We start from the raw sequence: 22,462 nt of genomic DNA, 5'->3' as shown, positions 1-22,462 counted from the left end.
ATTTGAATAGTAGTATAGTACTTTGAATTATTTATTTTAATAAAAATTTGGATGCAATTAAAAGATAGTAATTGGCTAAATTATGTGCGATGGCGAATGATCCAACTACTCTACTTAATTTCCTTAAATGAAACCCGATAATACACGCACCTAATCCAAATCCATGACATACTTAAAAGTATATGTTGTCTTTAAAATGCTCTTCAACTAGAATGTAATAGTATTTGGAAATGAAAAAAATAAAATTGTATATACACCCAAATGACCCTAAAATAATTGCTAAAACCCCTGTTCGGGAACGCGCTAGGCGCTAGTCGGGCGGTCGGGTTGGGCCTAGCGCCTAAAGAGAAAATCGGAGATTAATCGGAAATTATGCGGGGTGGAATTTTTAAACTGTTTACTATTTTATAAAACATGTTAATCTTTAATTGTGTATAACATTAATACATTTTCATGTTTACAATTTTATAAAACACACAAATAGAATATATAAACTTAATATAGTGTAATTTTCATCAAAATTATGAATATAAATGATATTTATAAAATTTTAGATCAAATAAATAAATAAAAATATTATTAAAAAAAAATAATAATAAAAAATAGATTAGGCGGCCGTCTAGGCGGTTAGGCGGCCGTCTAGGCGGCTAAGCGGTCATTTAGGCGGTCTAGGCGGAGAAAATCGGATATCCGATTTTTTTAACCGATTTGGCATAAATCAGGATGGAAGAGTGACGCGTAGCGCTCAGGCGGTCGCCTAGGCGGCTAGACGACCGATTTTTACAACATGGGCTAAAACATATAGTTCCAAATCCCTAAATAAGTATTTCACTATTTTGAATAAAAAAGTAACTCAATATTAACGGATTATTGGATTTTTTTTATCACACAAATAAACTAGCTATGTTCCAAGACCTACTACACAGTACCTTGTAACTAATTCAGAGGTGGTGGGGTCTCTATCGTGTCCTGATTTGGTTTGTTTGTTACTATTTCTCATCACAAGGACCCACCCAGATGAAAGAAGAAGTGAAAGGAGTGAGTTTACAAAAGGTTTTGCCTTGAGAGTCTGACGAGTTTCACCGAAAAGATCACTTCAAAATCACAACACTCCAAAATCTCAGTGGCAAAAACGTAATTTAGCACACTACTTTCAACAATAATGTCTCCCCTCTCTCTCCTTTTAATTTCAACTAGCTGTAATAATAAAAAGAAGCATTGATGATCACATCTCAAAGTCTCATGATCTCTCATAAATATTCGAACTCCTCGTAATCTACACGGAAGAGGTTCGTCATCTGAATCTCTAACCAATAATGGAGCCCGTACAGCCGCATCTCGACACCCTTAAAGCAATCCATGTCGAAGACCACGACCAAAGAGGAAAAGAGCTCATCACCACCGACAACAACGTAGAGCCTCGTCGGAGCTGCTCCTGTGCAGAAGAGGAAGATGAGGAGCGGAGATCCAATGCGTCATTGTGTTCAGTGGAAGTAGATCTCGAGCTCGGGATGAAAGCTGTACACTTGTCAGAGAAAGATTGCAGGATTTGTCACATGACCTTGGACGCAACGAATCTTGAATCTGGTGTTCCGATCGAGCTAGGCTGCTCTTGCAAAGATGATCTCGCTGCTGCTCACAAGCACTGTGCTGAGACTTGGTTCAAGATCAAAGGAAACAAGTAAGAAAAAATCCTCTTCGAGACACTTGCTTTAAATGTTTGGAGAAACTTGTCTGAATGTTTCTATATTTAGACAGCTTTCTTCTGTTGGAAGAATGATGCCTTGTTTATTCCATTATAGGAAATAAAAAAAAGTTTGAGAGTTAACTGTACTTTAGTTAGTGTTTTTGGTTGTTGCTCAAAAAAAAAAAGTTAAGTGTTTTTGGTTATGACACTTATGAGTGTTAGATAAGTTTCAGTATTGAGGCCATTTGTTTTCAAATGAGAGACAATGGTTAGTATTTTCATTGTGATGTGTTTTCTTCATTTTATTGTTGTAGAATCTGTGAAGTATGCGGGTCTATTGCGGGCAACGTTGAGGCCGAGATTGAGGAAAGTCGGAATGAAGTAAATGGTACGGTGAATCAATCTCTGAGAACGGTTGGTCCTCCGTTGGTGGAAGCTAGAAGCTTCTGGCAAGGTCACCGTTTCTTGAATTTCCTTTTAGCTTGTATGGTCTTTGCCTTTGTGATCTCATGGCTCTTCCACTTCAATGTTCCCTCCACATAAGGAGGATTAAGAGACTCATTTGGCAAAAAAAAAAAAAATCAAGAAAAGGGTTAAAAGCCTTTTTCCACTCTTTAAGTTTAATTAAGTTTAGAGAGGAAGAGCATGTAATGAGAATACTTTATTTATATCTTGGATAATGTATATAGCTCGAGTCACTCTAAAGCTTAATGCAAATGCAGTGCTGTGAAGTCTCATTCTCTCATCATCACTTAACATTGCATTTGCATCCCAAGAGTTCAATTGGTTTACAGAGGAATAAAAAAACCAAAATATATATATAAAGAAAAAAATGCACCTCTGTTTCAGATGCATATGTTTCGGTGTTGCAATAGATTTAAAATCATTATGTACAAAAAAAAAACCGAAACTCATCAAGCCATGCATTTACGTCTCCTCCATCTCTTCAGTGACATCTGATTCATCCTCTTCTTCCACAATGGCTAGAACCTTAGACGAACTAATCTTCAAAGAAGCGCTTCTAATCTTCATAGGAAGCTTCTCGTTATTCGCAGCTAACCCACACTCCACTTCCACTTCCTCTTCCTCTTCTTCCTCCTCATCATCATCCTTCTTGAGATCAGAAGGAGGCAAGAAACAATCCATGCACAAACCCTTGATGTTAAAATCCATTTCTTCAATCTCCCAAGTCTCTTCCATCCTCGTCCTCGAGTGGTTATCCGAGTTCTCGCCAAACCTAAACAGAGAAACCGAGCTTTTACCAGCGTGTGCCACCTGGACGCCGTCGATGATCCTGTAGTCTTGGATCAGAGACTCCATCGTCGTCTCCCAGAAGATGCTGTTGTCTTCTTGAGCTTTGATTCTCAGGAGGTGAGAGTCTTCGAGCTGGATTAGAAGACCTGTTCTCTGGCTGAAACATCCCCACACGGTGTGGCGTATGATCTCTACGTTGCTGCTGCTTCTCGCCTTGAGAGTTGATGGCTCGGCTTCGAGCTTGAGTATGAAACAGTCTTCGTCGTTTATCTTCTTCTCTCCCATGCATGAAGATCTTGCGAATAGGTTTGCCGTTGACTTTGGGTCAAGACCCTGTTAATAAGATTTATGTCAGAAACTTTATTCCATAACGTTTCAAACAAGTTAATAACAAAAAGACTTGTAACAAAGTCAACGATAAATAATTTAATTCATCATGTCCAAGATTTTTACAAGAGAAAAAATATGCTAATGTTTTTAGACAATTAAATAAGATATTAGGTTATAGATAACTATAGTTTGGTAATGGGGAAAATGTCTACTACTTTGTTAAACAAAAATATCTATCTGGAGATATAATCTATTTAGTATCTAGGTTGTTGTTGTTAGTGGTGGACCATTGATGGTTCCAACAACTATTGGTAACCATTTTCTCCCCGTTGGAATGAGAATGTGAGAGCAATTCCATAGAAGACATCACACGTAAGTTATGGCCACATCAAATCTCAAAAGTCATAAATTTACATTGTAAAAACTATCTAATACTTTGATGATTGAAAAATCTCTTTGACAAAGGTGATGGTAGGTTAGCTAGACCAGTTTGATGATTGATGCCAACTATCAAGGAAAAGAAAAACTCTTAACAACTAGTTATCAATTTATCATAATAGTCAGGATGAACTCTGAGAAGAATGTATCACTGAACTCCAAGTGGATAAACGATATCATTCAGTAACATAATTATCAGTGGATGCATATGCTTTATGAGATTTGTCTTCTCATCAATCAAGTAGAAACTAGAAAATGTAGTATAACCACACGAAAAATATCTATATTCAATTTCCAAACAATTGATTTAAAACCTATAATTGCTTTACATAAAAATATATTTATTGCCATAGAAAAATATGTGTATCATTTTTAGTTTCAACAACTTATATTATGACGGAAAGAATTGTAAATATATAGATCAGTTTCACCTAAATAATTATGATTCTTAAAAAGTTTTAACCGTTTAGAAAAGTAAAAAAATGGATTTACCTGGAGGAAACGGCGCAATGGTCTAGGAGGACCGCGAGAGGCATGAGAAGGGTGCCATGGAGTTTGTCTCCAAGCAACTTTGGCGTCACTACCGGCACTGATTTTGCAGCCGGAGACGACTAGCTCAAGACACCATAGCTCTATACCCTTTTGCCACAACACAAAGCCTCCTACTTCTCCTCCACCACTCCTGATACTCCTTGCCTTCACCATTTTGCTGTTCAAGCTTCCTTCTCCTGTGCAGAACTCTGATGCCGTCATCCTCACTTTCCCCATCGCGTACATACTCTCTATTGCGTTTAACGCCCGTTCTCCTCCTACCGCTGCTATGTACTGTTTTACTATGTATTGAGCCATCGACATCTCCTGCGTTTTATTTTGTATATTAAAAGATTACTATCATTTCATTAAAATGAAACTTGGACAGATGGTCATATGAAAATATAAAACAGAGGAGGAATATGTTATTTACGAGAGGTTGGTCTTTGATGTCTTTATGGATAGGGTTTTCATAATCGTTGTGGTGGTCAGGCTGAACAGGGAGAGGGATCAAAGGAGCTCCAACGACTCCAAGGAGGAGCTGGATCTCGGCGTTACGACCACCAAAGAGTCGCGTCATGTTTGTGGCGGTTGCGGTGGCCGTGGGTTTTGACCAGAAAGACTTCATTTGGTTCCATCCCGGTTTGGTCTTGGACGCAGAGAACAACTCCTCGGGCATAGGAACCTCGAGAACGGTCTCTAACCCGTCTTCGAGGTTGTAGTTGGGACAGAGTTTTCTCATATCGGCTAAAACGAAAAAGAGAGAAAATAAGATGTTGATCGGAAAAAAAAAAACAAGTCGAGTGAAGAGAAGGAGTAGTCTGGTGAAAACTTAAAAGAGATTTGAATCAGAAACGAAACAGTCGTTGTCACCAACCGACCGGAACGTGGGGAGGCCTTTTGTGTTTGTCGTGTCTGCACGCTCTCTCACTCTGCTTACGTCTAATTTATATATATTTCACAAAGACATGCTCAAGTGCAAAATACTATGACCTGATCAATCCTCTCTAACAGATTTGAATATGCTCCTTTCTCAAATATTTTATTGTTTAGCATGATTTTTCTTCTGTACTACTGGAAAACTATGCACCAAATTATTAATTAAATAACAGATTTCTTTTAATTTGACCGGTTAGAAATCATACCGGGAAATTTTCGGTGATGTGTTTTTGGTCAACAAGTTCATTTTTTTTTTTTTTTTTGAAACTAAGTTCATATTTGTTTGGGTAGACGAGCTATTTCTCCACGAAAACTATTGTATAGCACCAAATGTCTCTCAAACTATGACTTCGTTCTATTTGTCCCCGATTTTAAAGTTTCAGTTTTATTTCCCCACAAATGTTGGTTTTGTCGAACCAAATTCGAAAATTTTAAATCTCAATAGTAACCGAACAAACCGAAACTGTATCAAACATAAAACCAAATAAATCATATCTAAACCAAAACATACCAAATCACTTCATTTCTCTCCTTCCTCACGAGTCACAACAAATCCAGAACCATCAACTCTTTTTCTCTGTCCATCGAATCTCTTATTCTCTCACAATCAAACAAGAGATTTAATAATCTGTTTTTTTGCACCACTCAGAGATAGAATTCACGTCATCACCTTCATATCATTCTCTTCTTCTTTTTTCCATGTCACAGTCAGTAACCTATACCATAGAATTCTATCACAAGGGTTCAACAACTAGATAAACAATTCAAGCTAAAGTAGAAACTTTTAACCAATTCCATCGATTGTAATCAAAGATAAAATAATTATGAGCCTTATGCTTATTGTTCTTTGGGGCAGATTGGAATCGGCTTATCAAAGTCAAAACCCTTTATCAAATCGAATCCATTTATCACCACTTTCGTTTCCCAATTTCGAATTTACAGGCATAACGAAATCATTCAATAAAACAGAGCAGGAAATTGAACCTTGAAGAGAGAAACCCGATAGCCACGGGAAAGAGATTTCTACTCTCTACAATTACAGTTTCGTTTCGTCAAACCCTTTAAAAAAGAATTACAGTTTCGCTATGGTGTTCTTGCCCGTCGAAGCTTTAATGGTTGATTGGTGGATCAAGGTTAACGTTAACGTGAGAAAGGGAGAGAAATTGGGTCAACGTTGAAACAATAAACCAATTTGGTTAATTATTGGTTTAAAATGATTTATGGTTTACTTCAAAACAGTAAACCAATTTAAATCATGTTCTATGGGGTTTTTGATTTTAAACTTTATATAGGTGGAGATATAAATGTGAAACTTTAATATTGCGGGGAACTAGAACTTAAACTTTTTATTCATGGATAAATAGAACGAGGTCATAGTTTGGGAGACATCTGATGCTATACAATAGCTTACGTGGGGAAATAAATCATCGACTCTATTTCTTTCTATATCTCAAACGTTGTGGTCGAGACCACTATAGCTAAAAAAAGGTTAAAAAGTACTAAGACTTACTTTGAGAATCTGCGAATTAGGTTTGTAGAAAAATGATACCTGAAACTCGATTGTTTACTTATATATTTATTTATCTGTCACGCGTATCAGCGGAATAGCTAACACGAAATGGCATACGTTACGATCAAATTTTTGATGAGATTTTTTTTTGTATCATTTCAGTCGAATCGCGTACTAATATCTTAAGATCGGAACGTTAGATTTTGAAACCAATTAATGGTGTACTAAATGATGTGTTTTGTTTTTGTTTTGGTATAAATGTTAAGAATGGTGTACCAAATGATTATGAACCGCACATATACATTAGCTTTGACAGTTTCGTGCCTAAACCGTAATCAAATCAAATAATTCCAAATTTAGAATTCATTTTTAAGCACTTAATTTCGATTGATAAATGGTATTTATACAGTTTTGATTAGAGTACAGTCTTAATAAAGTTTTACTAATCGGGTAAAGCTGTATCTCTTCACTCTTGATAAGTTTACGTCTATTTTTCTTATTAAAATTCAACATAATCGTCGTTGAATTGAAAAAAAAAATGAATGTAAATTAAGAGAAAGAAGTATATCATTATAAAAAAGTCTCAATTTTTGAAAATAATTACCAAAAGTGGACTTAATCAACCAGGATAAAAAGATTGAGTGGCTTTCTAGAAATATCAGAGAAAAGTTAAGATTTTGTTTTAAAAGCTATTTATTCTCTAGTTAATATTATAAGTTATTAATAATTTTGGCGAAAACATAACTGTTTTTAATTGAAGAATCAATTATGTAAACACCGAATATCCAACTATAAACATTTTATAAAAATATTAAATAGGCTTGGACTAGTTGTGAATCGTGATGTATCAATTAGTGGCATGCAGAGCGGAAGTATATGTGAACTAAAGTTATTAATGTAGATGTGCGGTACCTCCCACTTCAATGGAAAATTCTTTTCAGATAAACTTTATTTTAGTTGTAAGACTGTCATTTTCCACAAAACGAAAATCGCCTACAAATTTGATGACAAAGAAGTCTTAAAGTCGAAAACGCAAGGATATCCTTATGGCGCTCTCTCTCGATGTCAATTTGACCATTTAGTATTTCTTTGATATGCATAGTTCTGCTAACTAACGCAAGAATATTCTTTTTCTGTCATTTTGAGTGTCGATAACATTTTTTTTGTTTTATGTTCTTGTTGTCGAAATTCTAGTTTGGCTATTATATAAGGGTTTAAAAATATTTCGGTGAGCATAATAGACTTGCAAATTATAAATACCTATGTATATAGATATTGAGTTATCAGCTAAACATTTTCTTTGATTAGTTAATAATATTTTATATAAAAAGAGGCGAGGACTATAGATTGGAAAAAAAGATTGCAAGACTTATGTGCAAAAGGAAAATTTGTACAACTATGTGTATTGCACGTTCAACTATTTTTTCTATAATATGATTCTGTATCTCCTCTTTTCTCTATCTGGAATATCAAATCCAATATTCTGTCATTTTCTACAATATGTATTTTCTTGCATCGTATATAACATTTATTTACTTTGATATTTGATATAGTACTGTAGTTAATATAAAATTAGATTGAATCCGTCGTTTCAACCCCTTCGAAAGCATACACAGACACTTGTTTTGAAATTTGATTCTCTTGCAGTCAGATAGACAAAAAGATTTCTGGTGGTATACATATCATGGCCCTCCCTCTATACATTTTCAGTACGCTAACCGGTTACAAAAATATTCTTTATAAATTGTAACAAAAATCTTCAAGATGCAGGATGTGAAGTTTCTGCATCAGCAATATTTAGATCTCCCATCTACTTGTATATAATAAATTTAGATTGATGTTTTCTTCCTCACAAGGGAAAGATATATCAAATAATACTATAAAAATTTATCAAAATGCAAGTGTTGTACTTCTTAGCACGAACTCTATTTCCCTCTCTCAGAATTGTTGAAGAACCAGAACATTCATTCTCAAAAAGTAAAATTTTAAAACCAGAAACAAAAAAAGATAATAATCTATATACTGAAACAGAGCAGCAAGGAAGGAAAACTCAAGACTGAATGATGATAACTTGGATAAAACGTTTCTTGTTTCTTCATGCATGTTCTTAGAAAAATGGTAAATGAAGCTAAGATTCACTTCATAGCTGCTGGTCAAGGAAAGGATCTTTTGGCGAATTCGAGCCAAGATACTCAGATACCTCAGTCACATACGTTTTCAGCTTCGAAGTGGTTCGAGCAAGCCAGTCCGCGTTTGCCTGCTCCATCTCTTCCTTCATGTTAGCCATCTTCTCTTCCTCTTCCAACATACTAACCCATCTCTTACCCATATACATTTTAACCGCATCCACGCCCTGTTTCACCACTTCCTCGGGTGGGACCACGAGCGGGTTCTGGTCCAAGTTCAGTTTAGTCAGGTTCACCAGCGTGCCGAAAGCGTCGGGCAGAGAATGGATCTGGTTGTTGCTCAAGTCTAGTTCTTGGAGGCTAATGAGATCTCCGAACGAAGCAGGAAGATCTTGGAGGTCGCTGAAGTTACTGCTCAGGTTGAGATACTCGAGGTTAGTGAGCATCCCGAATGATTCTGGGAGACCGTTAAGTTCGTTGAAGTGTGCGTCAAGGTAGCGTAAGGATCTCATTTCGCCGACGGATGTTGGTAAGGATCTGATTTTGTTGAGATGGATCAAGAGTTTCTCTAGATGAACTAGCTCGAATCCAATGTTGGTTGGTAAGTAGGTGAGGTTGTTGTAGCTCGCGTCCAAGACAACCAAAGACCTGAAAAAAAAAATCGAAAAAGTACTAAAGAAACTGAGAGCTTACTAAAACAGAGGAAATAAAAAAAATTGATGGAGATAAATATTTAGAAATTTTCTAAACATGTTAGTGTTTATTTTATCAAAAATATATTTTATTATTTAAAATCTTATATAGTCAAGACTCTTACTACTAAATAAACACCAAATAATAAAATATAAACTTAAAAACCAGATAAAACCTATCTAAAACATAATTATCTTAATATAAGATAAGTATAATAATTAGAATATAGATAAACATATCTATCTTGAATATGAGCTGCATCAACTTTGAAGAATAATACACTTACCCACATTTGCAGATGGAATCAGGTAAAGTTGTGAGTTTGTTACAAGAGACATTCAAGATCTTTAGTTTGGACAGTAAACCAATAGAATCAGGTAATGTCTCTAGAAAATTGGTGGACAAATCAAGTTCAAGTAGGCTGTGCAATCCAGCAATCGAATCAGGAATGGCCTGTTACCAAACATAACCTTTAATCAATACAAGTAAACCACATACTTCTGAATCTAAACATCACCACAAGAATAATCTAAACATCACCACAGTTCCAGTGCACTAAAGACTCAATGAAACATTAGTCTTAGTCCCTAAATTTTTTGGAAACTTTTACATAAATTAAAAAAAAACTCATAAATTATGGGAAAATTTATTTTTAGAAAAATATTTATGTCCCATTAAATCTCAGATCCGGCCTGTTTGCGACATTAACATAACATAATCCTAACATATAGATAAAGAAAAAAGCTGACCTCAAGCTGATTGTTATAGAGGTTAAGGACAAGGAGACCTTGGATCCGACCAAACGCTTCAGGGAGCAGTTTCAGTTTCCTCCCAGACAAATCAACTCGATCCAACGGTTTCTCCTCAGCTTGCTGCAATATACTCACAACCTCCTCATTAACTTCAACCTCCTTAGCTTCCTCCTCGGCCACAGCCGCCGCGTTCTTCTCAGCCGACTCGTAGATCCTCACGAGCCTCTCCTCTCCTTCTTTCAAAAGCTTCTCGTACGACTCGTGAAGCTCGTTAAGCTTAAGGATGGAGTTGTACCAAGTCTTCTCTTGATCCACGGCTTCCCTCCTCTTCTGCTCTTTCTCCGCCACGTCGACGTCGTTAGCAGAGAGAGCGATCTCCTCGAAGGACTCGGACAAGGACGCGTCGATCTCCGCGAGTCTCGCGCGCGCTTTGTCGACGGTCTCGTGATCTGGTCTCGGTCCTAAGGTTCGGAGGACGGATCGGGTCTGCGAGACGTCGGCGATGGCGCTTGTCATGGAAGCGAGGACGTCGGGGTGAGCTAAGTGAGGCATCTGAGTAACGATCTCGATGGAGTGGCTCGAGGACGAGGATGGATCGGATTTGGACGGTGGTTTATCTCCATCGGAAGAGGATTTGGCGGTGAAGGAAGGGAGGCGATCTAAGACGTAAGAAAGAACGGGGAAGTTGTTAGGGTTGAGCTCCGTCACCATCGTTGTGAAGCTTGAGAGACAACAAGTCACAACTGAGGAAGGAAGGAGAAGATGATGAAGAAGAAGTGATTATTATTACATTGGGCATGAAAAGTCGTTTCCTTCCGAACTACTTGCATCTGTGTTGCCAAGTCAATGATGATCCATAGATAATAATACGTGGACATGCATTATTACACATGACACGTGTTAAGGTTCTGCGTCATTAACGACAAAGAATAAATAATCAAAAACGAATTTACGGCACGAACTGATCAATATGTATATCGCTTTTCCAAAAAAATTAAAACTAATTTGATTATTGCAAAAATAAATCCACAGAAACATGAAACACAAACCATAATCATTTTAGCATTTAGATCATATCCATTGGATTTTTTACGATAATATCTCCTTAATGAAGAAGATCTTATTATTTATTTTGTTCAATGAACCTTCAAATGGTTAGTTTTCAAAAAAAAAAAAAACCTTCAAATGGTTAAAATCTCACTTAAAATATCTTAAATGAAGTATTTTTTTTTTTATAAAAAATTTGATTGAAATTTCACCATTTCAAATTTCAATTAATACATTAATGCTTATTGTGAAATAAAACTTTTCCGTAAGAAGATTTGAGTTAAAAATGTTAACTATACTTTCAAAACTTTACAGTCTAAATGTAAAAAAAAATCTAATTGCTTAAACATAATAGTAAATAGTAATAGATCTGATCCGCATTTTAAAATACAGGATTAATTTTATTTGAAATTATTTATGGAAAATTAGTAAGTTTATATATATGCATTTTTATAAAATGTATTTTAAATTTTTTTATAGATAATTAAATCAAGAAGTGCGAAGTGTAGGGAAAATAAATCTTTTGTCTCTTGTTCAAGAAGTGGATTTAATTCATGTGTCTTTAGGCGTCTAAAAACAGATTAGCTGTTAAGAAGATTGAGTTTCAAATAACTTTTTTTTGTCTCTTGTAATCGAATCTTCGTTCAAACCTTCATTCAGGTAATATTTACAATTTAACCTTTTTTAAAAAAAAAAAGCTCCAGGTTTGCAAACATTCATACCAGTCCCAACAATGCAAAAAGTCAACGATTACAAACACATTTATTTTATTTTCTAAAATTACTTTTACATAAAAGTCAACAAAACTTGCTTCAAAACTCTCGGTCTTCCTCCTTTCAAAAATTCTGTGCGTCAATCTTCTTCTTCTTCTTTGATGGCTTCATCATCATCTCGCAGCCGGAGCTTACAGGTGTTTCCAAGCTTCAGGGGCGAAGACGTTCGGCGAACATTCCTCAGCCACCTTATCGGTGCTCTCGATCGCAAACTAGTCCGTACCGTATTCAAAGACAGTCAAATCGAGCGCGGCCACTCGATCAGCCCAGCTCTTGTGCAGGCGATCAGAGACTCCAGGGTTTCCATCGTAGTGCTCTCCAAGAACTACGCTTCCTCCAGCTGGTGTTTAGACGAGTTGCTGGAGATCTTGAAGTGCAGGGAAGAGTTAGGTCAGATTGTTATGACGATCTTCTACGATTTGGATCCTTCTCACGTTAGGTATCAGATCGGAGAATTTGGCAAGGCCTTTGAGAAAACTTGCGAGAAGAAAACAGCAGATGAGACGAAACAATGGCGGCTTGCTTTAACGGAAGTAGCAAACATCCACGGACATCATTCTCGTAAATGGTCTGAGTCTTTTCTTTTGAATTTAATCTATTGAAATTTATTTATCTCTGGGTGCGATCATACCAGCACTAATGCACATGATCCACGGATATCATTCTCGTACATGGTCTGAGTATTTTCTTTTGAATTTAATCTATTGAAATTAATTTATCTCTGGGTGCGATCATACCAACACTAATGCACATTATCCCATCAGATCTCCGCGTTAAGCAGTGTTTTATCTCTTTTTTTTTAATCAGGGACAGTGAAGCACACATGATAGAAGATTTCGTCAATGATGTTTCATGTAAGCTGAATTGCTCACAATCATCATCTGAAGAGTTTGATGATTTGATTGGGATCGAAGCTCATATAGCAAACATGGTTTCACTGTTGTCTATGGATGCTGAACAAGTGTTGATGGTTGGGATTTGGGGTCCTTCGGGAATTGGTAAGAGTACCATTGCGAGAGTTTTATTTGGTAGACTCTCTTACCGATTCCAAAGGTGTGTCTTCATCGATAGATCCTTCGTCGACAAGACTCTAGAAAATTTCCGAAGAATCAACTTGGATGATTACGGCGTGAAGCTGCAACTGCAAGAAAAATTTCTGTCTGAGATTTTAGACCACAAGGATGTGAAGATTGATCATTTAGGTGTGGTAGGAGGAAGGCTACAGAACCATAAAGTTCTTATAGTTCTCGACGATGTGGATGATCGATTGCTTCTAGATGCCTTAGTTGGACAAGCTCTTTGGTTTGGTTCCGGTAGCAGAATTATTGTGGTAACCAAGGATGTACACTTGTTAAGAAGCCACGGTATCGAACGTGTTTACGAGGTGGGTTTTCCTTCCGAAGATCAAGCTCTCGAGATGTTCTGCCAATCCGCTTTTAAACGAAACTCTCCAGCTGATGGTTTCATGGATCTTGCCGTCGAAGTTTCGAAACTCGCCGGTAATCTTCCTTTGGGTCTTAACCTTTTGGGTTCTTCTCTGCGAGGGAGGAACAAGGAGGACTGGATCGACATGCTACCTGAGCTCAGGACTTGTCTGAATGGAGACATCGAGAGAACCTTGAGGTTCGGTTATGATCGGTTAAAGGAGACACATAAAAGGCTATTTCTTCACATAGCGTGTTTGTTCAACGGTGAAAAAGTTGATAGCTTAAAATGGTTGCTCGCTGATAGTGACGTTGATGTTAACACTGGTCTTAGAGTTTTAGTTGAGAGGTCGCTTATACGTATAACAACACACTTGTGTAAAACTGTGGAGATGCATAATTTGCTGCAAGAAATGGGTAGAGGAATTGTATCTGCACAGTCCTTTGACGAGCCTGGAGAACGTCAATTTCTGACTGATTCCAAGAATATATGTGATGTACTTGAGGATAGCACTGTAAGAATAGCTTCTTCAACTCTATTCTATTTTCCATTCTAAATTAGAATTTAAATATAAAATGTTTTAATGATATTTATTTTTTATTGTATAATAAAAATAAAAAATAGATTTACTCTATAAATAAAGTAGTTAATTTGTTTTTTATTCATCCTTCTATTTTATATTCTAAAATGGTAACATTGGAATACAATCCAGTTATAACTCAGTTACTTTATTTTCAACCAAAAAATAGAATAAACCATTGGAGATAGTTTAACAAAATTTTCTTTTATCTTATTTACTCTCCCCCTTTATAATCTATCTTGGCTCTCGAACTTGCATATTTATTTTCTCTCTTCTTTCTGTTTTTTATTTATTCAGGGTACCAAAGCTGTTTTAGGTATATGTTGGAACATATCAGAAATTGATGAGTTGTTCACGTTGGATGAGGATGCATTCAAAGGGATGAGTAATCTCCGGTTTCTTAAGATTTACAAGAACCCGTTGGAGCGTAATGAAGAAACAAAGTTGTACTTGCCCCAAGGCATACAATCTTTGTCTCGTCGACTTAGATTGTTACACTGGGATGCATATCCAATGTCACGTATGCCATCAGACTTTTCACCAGCCTATCTCGTTGAACTTGGTATGATAGATAGCGAGCTCGAGAAGATGTGGGAAGGGCCCCAAGTAAGTTTTTCTGTAGAGTAATTTATATACCAAAGTTTCTTATGATGAAAACTTATGTTTTTTTTTTTTTGGTAACAGCCACTTAAATATCTTAAGAATATGAGCTTGTGGAGATCAAAAAAACTGAAAGAAGTCCCAGATCTTTCGAAAGCTCCCAATCTCGAGGAACTGTATCTTGCTGATTGCCAGAGTCTACAGATGCTTCCTTCTTCTATTCGGCATCTCAAGAACCTCAAGACTTTGAACTTGGAAGAGTGCAGAAAGCTCGAGGTTCTTCCAACAAACATCAACTTGGAATCTCTCTCTAACCTGACTCTCTATGGATGCTCACTGATAAGGAGCTTTCCCGATATTTCGCGCAACATTTCAGTTCTCTCTCTAGAGAACACGGCGATCGAAGAAGTTCCTTGGTGGATTGAGAAGATGACTGGTCTTACCGGCCTATTCATGAGTGGCTGCAGCAAGTTAAGCCGTATCTCGCCGAATATATCTAAACTCAAACATCTTGAGGATGTAGATTTCTCCTTGTGCTATGCATTAACTGAAGACAGCTGGCACGACGATCCTCAGGTGGTGCCTGCTCCTAATCCTATTGGAGATTTAGACATGTCTGATAACACTTTCACTAGACTTCCACACTCATTGGTTTCCATTAAACCCCAGGAGCTTAACATAGGCAACTGCAGGAAGCTCGTGTCGCTGCCTGAGCTACAGGCGTCGTCACTCAAAATACTACGCGCACAAGATTGCGAATCACTCGAGAGTATATCTCACCTCTTTCGAAACCCGGAAACCATTCTTCATTTCATTAACTGCTTCAAACTTGAACAAGAGTCCCTCATACGAAGTTCAGTTTTCAAGTACATGATCCTACCTGGTGGACAAGTGCCCCCCGAGTATTTCACTCATCGAGCTAGTGGAAGTTACTTGACGATCCCTTTACGTGAGAGCTTTCTCCATGGATGTTTTCTGCGGTTTAAGGCTTGTCTCTTGATTGACACCGATTCTACTAAGCCCACTTGGGTCAAAAGCATTATCCGGGTGTGTTGTCTCCTCAAAGGAAACCAAGGGAACCACTTTCACTCTAGTGATCTTCATATTCTCATCTTCTTTACACGTCTGTTGGACCGTCATCTAGCTATATTTGACTGTTCTTTCCCTTTAGACAATCCTCTAGCCAAATCGAACTATGACGCGGTGGAAATAAAGTTTGGATGGGATGCTTGCGAAATTAAAGAATGTGGTATACAATTCTTCTCTCCGTCCTCGGATAGTCAGCCTGGTGATGCAAATAAGCTATCTGAAGAGAACAGTGTAGACAGCTGAAACTCAGGCAGCAAATGTCAGAGTGTCATTCTAACAGAAAGTGTCTTCTCCTCGGTGTGGCTGTTAAATAACCAATTCATTCTAGCTGGAATGCACAAGCTCATCAGACTTTTATTATTTTACCTGGAATGCACAAGAAAATTAATAATTTAAATATCTATATAATAATGTTTTGTTTTAATAAGTCGACGTATGTTGTAAAATTCATGAATATATGTTATTTTGTAATTTTAATTATTTTAATTTTATAATTTATAAAATAGGTAATAGTGGATTAAGTTATTTTATATTTATTAATTGGTGTAGTAATTTAATTATGAATATCATATATAAATATTATAGAAATGATATATCTTATTCTATAAATAAAAAGGTTAGTATTCATTTATAATAATATTTAATATTAATCACTAATTTGATTATTTAAATGTAAATATTTAAAAATAATTATATTTTAAATACTAATGTAATATTAAAGTGTAATCTTAAAAAAGATACCTGCGAATATATTTTTAAATATTTTATTATACAATATATTTAAATAGTGTGTTATGCGTATACTTAATAATAATTAAGTTAGTTGTAGACGAAATAACACAAAATTAAATAAATGTATTGGCTTAACTATAATTTGTTAGTAGATGTTTAGTGTTTCTATTTTAATAATATAGACTAGATTTTGACCCGTGCTTCAAAAGCGCGGGTTTTTTTCCAAGTAATAATAATGTTTGATATGAATTATTATTTTAGTTTTGATGTTTCGAAGTATATTATTAAGTTACAAAATTATAAAATTTATAAAATATTTTATTTTAGAATTTATACGTATATTTTTATGTTACAACGTCATCATTGCATTTTGTGTGTTTTTTGTAAGAGTTATATGTTACAACGTCATCATTACATTTTGTGTATTTTTGTAAGAGTTATATTTGTTGAGTTGATGAGACAAAAATTTTACTTGGCAGATTTTGAGCTAATCTAATAGTATATAATTGTAGAATTTTTAATAGTTTTAGCAGTGTTTTCATACGTGACCCAAACCTACAGTCTTAGAAGTAAATCATGTGATTCATATATAATCTGGTATGAATTTTGTTAAAACCTTATATATAAAAATCTGATAAAACTCGGTGAAAACGTAAAAATCTATCATTGACCCACTATCCAATATTGGTTGATCCGATAAAATCCCATATAAATTGACTCGTATTATGAGTCTCTTTGTTTAACCTATTTTAGCTAACTGTTAACAATTTATTTTTATCAAACAAAATACATTAATTTTATTTATAAATATTCCGACTTACAATATTTTTAAACTATAAATCAAAATTTATTATTTCATCTTTAATATTTTGAAATTTTATATTTTAAAAGTAAAGTATATTATAAATATATGAATATGTGTTATGATGTATGTATAATTATTTTAAAATAGATTACAAATGATATATATATATATATATCATGTACAACCGTTTACACACGTTGAAAACCAGAATATAGAACTTACATTAATTCTTACAAAACTGTAATAAATTATATTCATATTTTATATTATAAGATACCGTATAACAATATAAGTATGTGTTGTCAAGAAAAAAACTTATATAATCAGCGATATGGACAACAGTTCAACCATGTATATAATTTTAAGGGAATATATATATATATATAATTTTAGTAAATGTAATTACATAAGAAATGAATGTATGAGTATCAATAAGGTGATACAATTCAGAATATTTTTCTTAACTAAAATATCTTCAAAATCTATTCTAATATATAGCATTTATGATCGATATAAATTTGAATATTTATATTCTTATTGTTGGTAGGATATATTTATTAACAGTAAATAGGTATGTTTGGTAAGTTTCTAGACAGAAGAATAAATGTGTACATCTCGTCTAAATTTTAAAATGTTTTGCGAGAACCATATCAACATGATACAAAATTAATTTGGTAGATTAATTGTAAAAAACCTAATAGTCACGAAAATATATGTTTTTGCATTTATTTATATATTTTATTTTAAATTAAAATTCATTTGGAAGAATTTAATAATTTGTGAGAACCATTAATTATATCATATAATATTTCATGAATCTGACAATTTATAGTTTTATTTAAAACTTAAGAAGATAGTGAGATAAAAGTAATAATGAAAACAGTGTTCAGTTATCTATTCATGTAGCCTACAAAAATACAAAGTGGACCAAAATATTGATTTAATTCTTATAGTCCGAAATGAATCTTGAGTTAGTTGTGGACCTTGTGGCATGTATCAAAAGTAATAATAATCTATGTGCTCTATAACACTAATGGTTTTTATGTGAATAAGTCAAATTTGAATAAGAGTATTGACATCATATATGTTGCATTGTCCATAGTTAAAGAGAATCATTAAAAACACGTTAGGCAAACATTTGACATTGCAGGAGCATTTCCATATTTTCGTGTATTATAAGGTCTACCAAATAAAATATAGATGTGGTTAGGATCTGATATCAATGTGTATTAAAAATGTGGGCCTAATAAATAATAAGTTGTGATTAAATTATTGTTAGAGAAATATATGGTAACATATTGTTAGTATAAATTTAAGGTAAGACCAAAATATTAGTAATCTAATGAAAGAGTCCAAACAACTTGTATAAGTAGATTTTTTCAGAATGATTCTCTTTTAATAGAATAGATTTAGAAATTAATTAAAGAGGTCTTAATGGATAAAAGATTTGAGAGGATTTCATGTTTTTTTTTTAAAAATTTCCTCTTATTATATCTATCATTTATAAATTTTACATGAAATTCAAGATTATTAATAGATTAGTCAGTTGTGTAAGTTTTCTCAAATTACAGCTTATTGGAAATATGTATTTTATCAATAAAATCTTTTAAATAGAATTTTTGTAAGATTTGGATGATATTTACAAGTGAAAAAGAAATGAATTAAAATACCACCTTCTATGACGGAATTTGAAACTTTTTTAAAAAGTAAAAAAAAAGTCTATTTCACATTTAAAAAAAAAGAATTAACTGTATGAAATTAAAAAAAATATATTTGAAAATAACTTTTTAATTTTTTTTTAAATTTTATATATTTCATGGAACGATAAAATATTATAGTAACTTAAAAATATAAATAAATATTTAAAATTTAAAAGCTTTTTTCCACAACTCTGAAATTTCTTCAAAATCCATAAAATTTGTAACAAATCTTTTTAAGATTTACTCAAATCTTGGATTTTATTGCATTTACTCAAATCTTGGATTTTATTGCATTTACTCAATCTTGGATTATATCGTATCTTTGACTTAATAAGCCAAATAATATATTTCTTGAATAAACGTTGATATATCTAATTGTAAGAAGGTTTGACAATAAAAGTAATTCTATAAAAGTGAGGATTCTTGAATAATACTATAAGAAATAATATATTTCTTGCCAAATTGTCTCAAAGGCTACATTTCAAAATCACAATATCTCTGATAGTGACCACATAGGAGTATTTATAAATTTTATAATCCAAAAGGTCAAGAAAATGGGCGGAAAGCTGAATGGGGTCTAAACCAAACACACACATAACTATGAAGGTTTTGTCTCCTTTATAGATTCTCCGTATCTGTCTAAACAACAATTGGATAAAGTACATAGATGTTCGGTCTTTTCACAAAAACCCATAGAGAAAAAACAGAGTCCTCTGCTTCGTCAATTTCAATGGAGAAGAAGAAGAATGGTGTGCGAGTGATTCTCTTCCCGTTGCCATTACAAGGCTGCATAAACCCTATGCTTCAGCTTGCCAACATCCTTCACTCAAGAGGTTTCTCCATCACTGTCATCCACACGCGCTTCAACGCCCCAAGAGCTTCAACCCATCCTCTCTTCACCTTCTTAGAGATACCAGACGGCTTGTCTGAATCTCAGATCAACGACGAGCCTACTTCTAATGTTATGTCTCTCCTCGCGCATATCAACGTCAACGCTGAGTCCCCGTTTCGTGAATGCTTGCAGAAGCTGTTGCTTCAAGAATCGGAGAGGGTTAGCTGTTTGATCGATGATTGTGGATGGCTCTTCACACAATCAGTTGCAGAGAGTTTGAATCTTCCGAGGCTTGTTCTCTCTACTTTCAAAGCTACTTTGTTGAATGCTTATCCTATTCTCCCGCGTATCCGAACCAAAGGCTATCTTCCAGTTTCAGGTAATGGCTTAGTATTCTCAGTTATGTATATCTAGATAATTGTATTATTTGTTTTAAAAGTTATATTAATTAGTTAGAATCATATTTAAGGATTTTAAGAAATGTTAAAGTTATTTGTTTTTTTTATAAATAGTTTTTTATGCCTAAAGTTATATTCAATTTTATTGATAATTTTAAAAAGATTTTTTTTTAAACACTGAAAAAAAGTATTCACAATTTTGTTTTCGGCAGATTTGTGAATAAATAAAAAAACATTGATTCCTAGATATTCTTAGACTAAGGGCCTGAATGGTTTTTCCGCTACCACCCGCAAACACAGCTTTTTGGTTGGTAGCGGTTGACAGCATTTCGAAACAATCATACAAACCGCTACAAATCGGTTTAAACCGCTCTGAACTTCTTAAAATCAAAAGCTGATTACAGCTAGCGTTTGCGGTTGCGGGAGGATAATTTTTTTTTCTTTTTTTTTTAAAACATATAAATACAAAAATAAAAATATTCAATAAAAGTTTAAAATTGGAATTATAAAAATACTAAAATATATCTATTATATTTTAATTACTATTATAAAATTTTAAAATTAAAATATTTTCTATAATTTTAAAAAATTTAAAACTATAACTTTCTAAATATAATTTTCATATTTATTATAATATTCTATTTTTGATATTTTATAATTAAATAAAATGTAAATATTGTTAATTTATTATTTAACCGCTATTGTATTTGATAGTTAACCAGTCATAAGTATCCCGCAGCCGCACAAATTTCTAACCGCAGAACCAGTCATACAAATCTCTTAAAACTGCTAGAAACCCGCAACCGCAAACTCCTGCAACCGCTGCGTTTGAACCAGTCAGACGCTAAATAAAACCGTCGATACCACTTAATCATCTAGTTTCTATCTTCACGTTGGGTTTAAGACCTGTCTTTTTGTACCTTTTAAGATGGTTTTGAACCTTTGTGTCTTAGATTCGGGAGCAGAGGACCCTGTTCTTGAGTTCCCTCCGCTTTTAAAGAGAGATCTTCCAAGGATTTTCGGAGAATACGGAGAGAAACTCGATCCATTCTTAGATACTGTCGTCGACACAACGATGAGATCTTCAGGTCTAATATTCATGTCCTGCGAGGAGCTGGAGAAACATTCGTTGACTCTCTCCAACGAAATCTTCAAGGTTCCCGTCTTTGCGATTGGTCCGTTTCACAGCTACTTCTCCGCTTCGTCTAGTAGCCTTTTCAGACAAGACGAGACTTGCATTCATTGGTTAGATAATCAAGAAGATAAATCCGTTATCTACGTGAGTCTAGGAAGCGTTGTGAACATAACGGAATCAGAGTTTTTGGAGATTGCGTGGGGTTTAAGCAATAGCAAACAGCCTTTCTTGTGGGTGGTACGACCCGGTTTGGTCTTAGGCGCACAGTGGATCGAGTTACTCACCGAAGAGCTCGTGAGGAGCCTTGAGGAGAAAGGGAAGATAGTGAAGTGGTCTCCACAACAGGAGGTTCTTGCGCACCGAGCCGTTGGTGGGTTCTTGACACACAATGGTTGGAACTCGACGCTAGAGAGTATATGCGAAGGGGTTCCTATGATCTGTTTACCTGGAGGTTGGGATCAAATGCTGAACGCAAGATTTGTGAGCGATGTTTGGAGGGTTGGTATTCATTTGGAGGGTCAGATAGAGAGGAAGGAGATAGAGAAAGCTGTGAGGATGTTAATGGTTGAAAGTGAAGGAGAAATGATTCGTGAGAGGATGAATGTTTTGAAAGATGAGCTTGGGAGATCGGTTAAAGAAGGTGGCTCATCTTTTAGGTCTATAGAAACCCTAACGAATCATATACTATCGTTGTAATAATGGGAATATTTAGCAAAAAAAAAAACACCTAAACGTTCCTCTAAAATGCAAAATATATTCTCAATATTGTTTTGATTGTGGAATAACCTATTTATGTCAAAACATTTTATTTAAGATGTAACAAAAGCTATATACTGCAAGTGATGTAATCGAAAAATTTCAATAAACTTGTTTGCCTGCAATTCAAACAACATACTATCATGTTAACCCTATTTATTTAACATAAATATTGTTTGGATATTTAAAATTGTTTTGATTGTGGAATAACCTACATAATGCAAGTGAGTAATCGAAAAATTTCAATAAACCTGTTTGTTTGCAGTGGAAACAACATACTATAAGATTAACTAGCTTTATGCAAAATAAATATTGATTTGTATATTTAAA

The 22,462-nt window shown here is 34.5% G+C and overlaps 5 protein-coding genes across 5 annotated transcripts; 3 read left to right on the top strand and 2 right to left on the bottom strand.

The window, feature by feature from the left end:
- The first annotated feature begins 1,183 nt into the window (after positions 1–1,183).
- BNAC09G49660D lies at positions 1,184–2,418 on the top strand. Its single transcript, XM_013873062.3, has 2 exons — positions 1,184–1,681; positions 2,002–2,418. Exons 1-2 carry the CDS (start codon positions 1,317–1,319, stop codon positions 2,228–2,230), a joined length of 594 nt encoding a protein of 197 aa, XP_013728516.1. The 5' UTR covers positions 1,184–1,316; the 3' UTR covers positions 2,231–2,418.
- A 6-nt stretch (positions 2,419–2,424) lies between these two features.
- On the bottom strand, positions 2,425–5,196 carry BNAC09G49650D. The gene is made up of 3 exons (XM_013873059.3): positions 4,674–5,196; positions 4,202–4,567; positions 2,425–3,274 (listed from the first exon to the last, which is right to left on the bottom strand). Exons 1-3 carry the CDS (start codon positions 4,980–4,982, stop codon positions 2,615–2,617), a joined length of 1,335 nt encoding a protein of 444 aa, XP_013728513.1. The 5' UTR covers positions 4,983–5,196; the 3' UTR covers positions 2,425–2,614.
- Positions 5,197–8,552: 3,356 nt separating this feature from the next.
- LOC106432214 (plant intracellular Ras-group-related LRR protein 1) lies at positions 8,553–11,106 on the bottom strand. The gene is made up of 3 exons (XM_022711884.2): positions 10,258–11,106; positions 9,795–9,961; positions 8,553–9,463 (listed from the first exon to the last, which is right to left on the bottom strand). Exons 1-3 carry the CDS (start codon positions 10,969–10,971, stop codon positions 8,830–8,832), a joined length of 1,515 nt encoding a protein of 504 aa, XP_022567605.2. The 5' UTR covers positions 10,972–11,106; the 3' UTR covers positions 8,553–8,829.
- A 754-nt stretch (positions 11,107–11,860) lies between these two features.
- On the top strand, positions 11,861–16,353 carry LOC106432182 (disease resistance protein RPS6-like). Its single transcript, XM_013873033.3, has 4 exons — positions 11,861–12,648; positions 12,888–14,019; positions 14,383–14,691; positions 14,770–16,353. Exons 1-4 carry the CDS (start codon positions 12,182–12,184, stop codon positions 16,015–16,017), a joined length of 3,156 nt encoding a protein of 1,051 aa, XP_013728487.2. The 5' UTR covers positions 11,861–12,181; the 3' UTR covers positions 16,018–16,353.
- Positions 16,354–19,480: 3,127 nt separating this feature from the next.
- LOC106432180 (UDP-glycosyltransferase 76C2) lies at positions 19,481–22,242 on the top strand. Its single transcript, XM_048767256.1, has 2 exons — positions 19,481–20,222; positions 21,195–22,242. The coding sequence occupies exons 1-2, from the start codon at positions 19,679–19,681 to the stop codon at positions 22,070–22,072; spliced, it is 1,422 nt and encodes a 473-aa protein (XP_048623213.1). The 5' UTR covers positions 19,481–19,678; the 3' UTR covers positions 22,073–22,242.
- Positions 22,243–22,462: the final 220 nt, after the last annotated feature.

This window comes from Brassica napus, chromosome C9, assembly GCF_020379485.1.
Source record: "Brassica napus cultivar Da-Ae chromosome C9, Da-Ae, whole genome shotgun sequence".
Classification (NCBI taxonomy): Eukaryota; Viridiplantae; Streptophyta; class Magnoliopsida; order Brassicales; family Brassicaceae; genus Brassica; species Brassica napus.
Note: the sequence above shows the minus strand (reverse complement) of the source record. Positions and strands in the feature narration are given on the sequence as shown.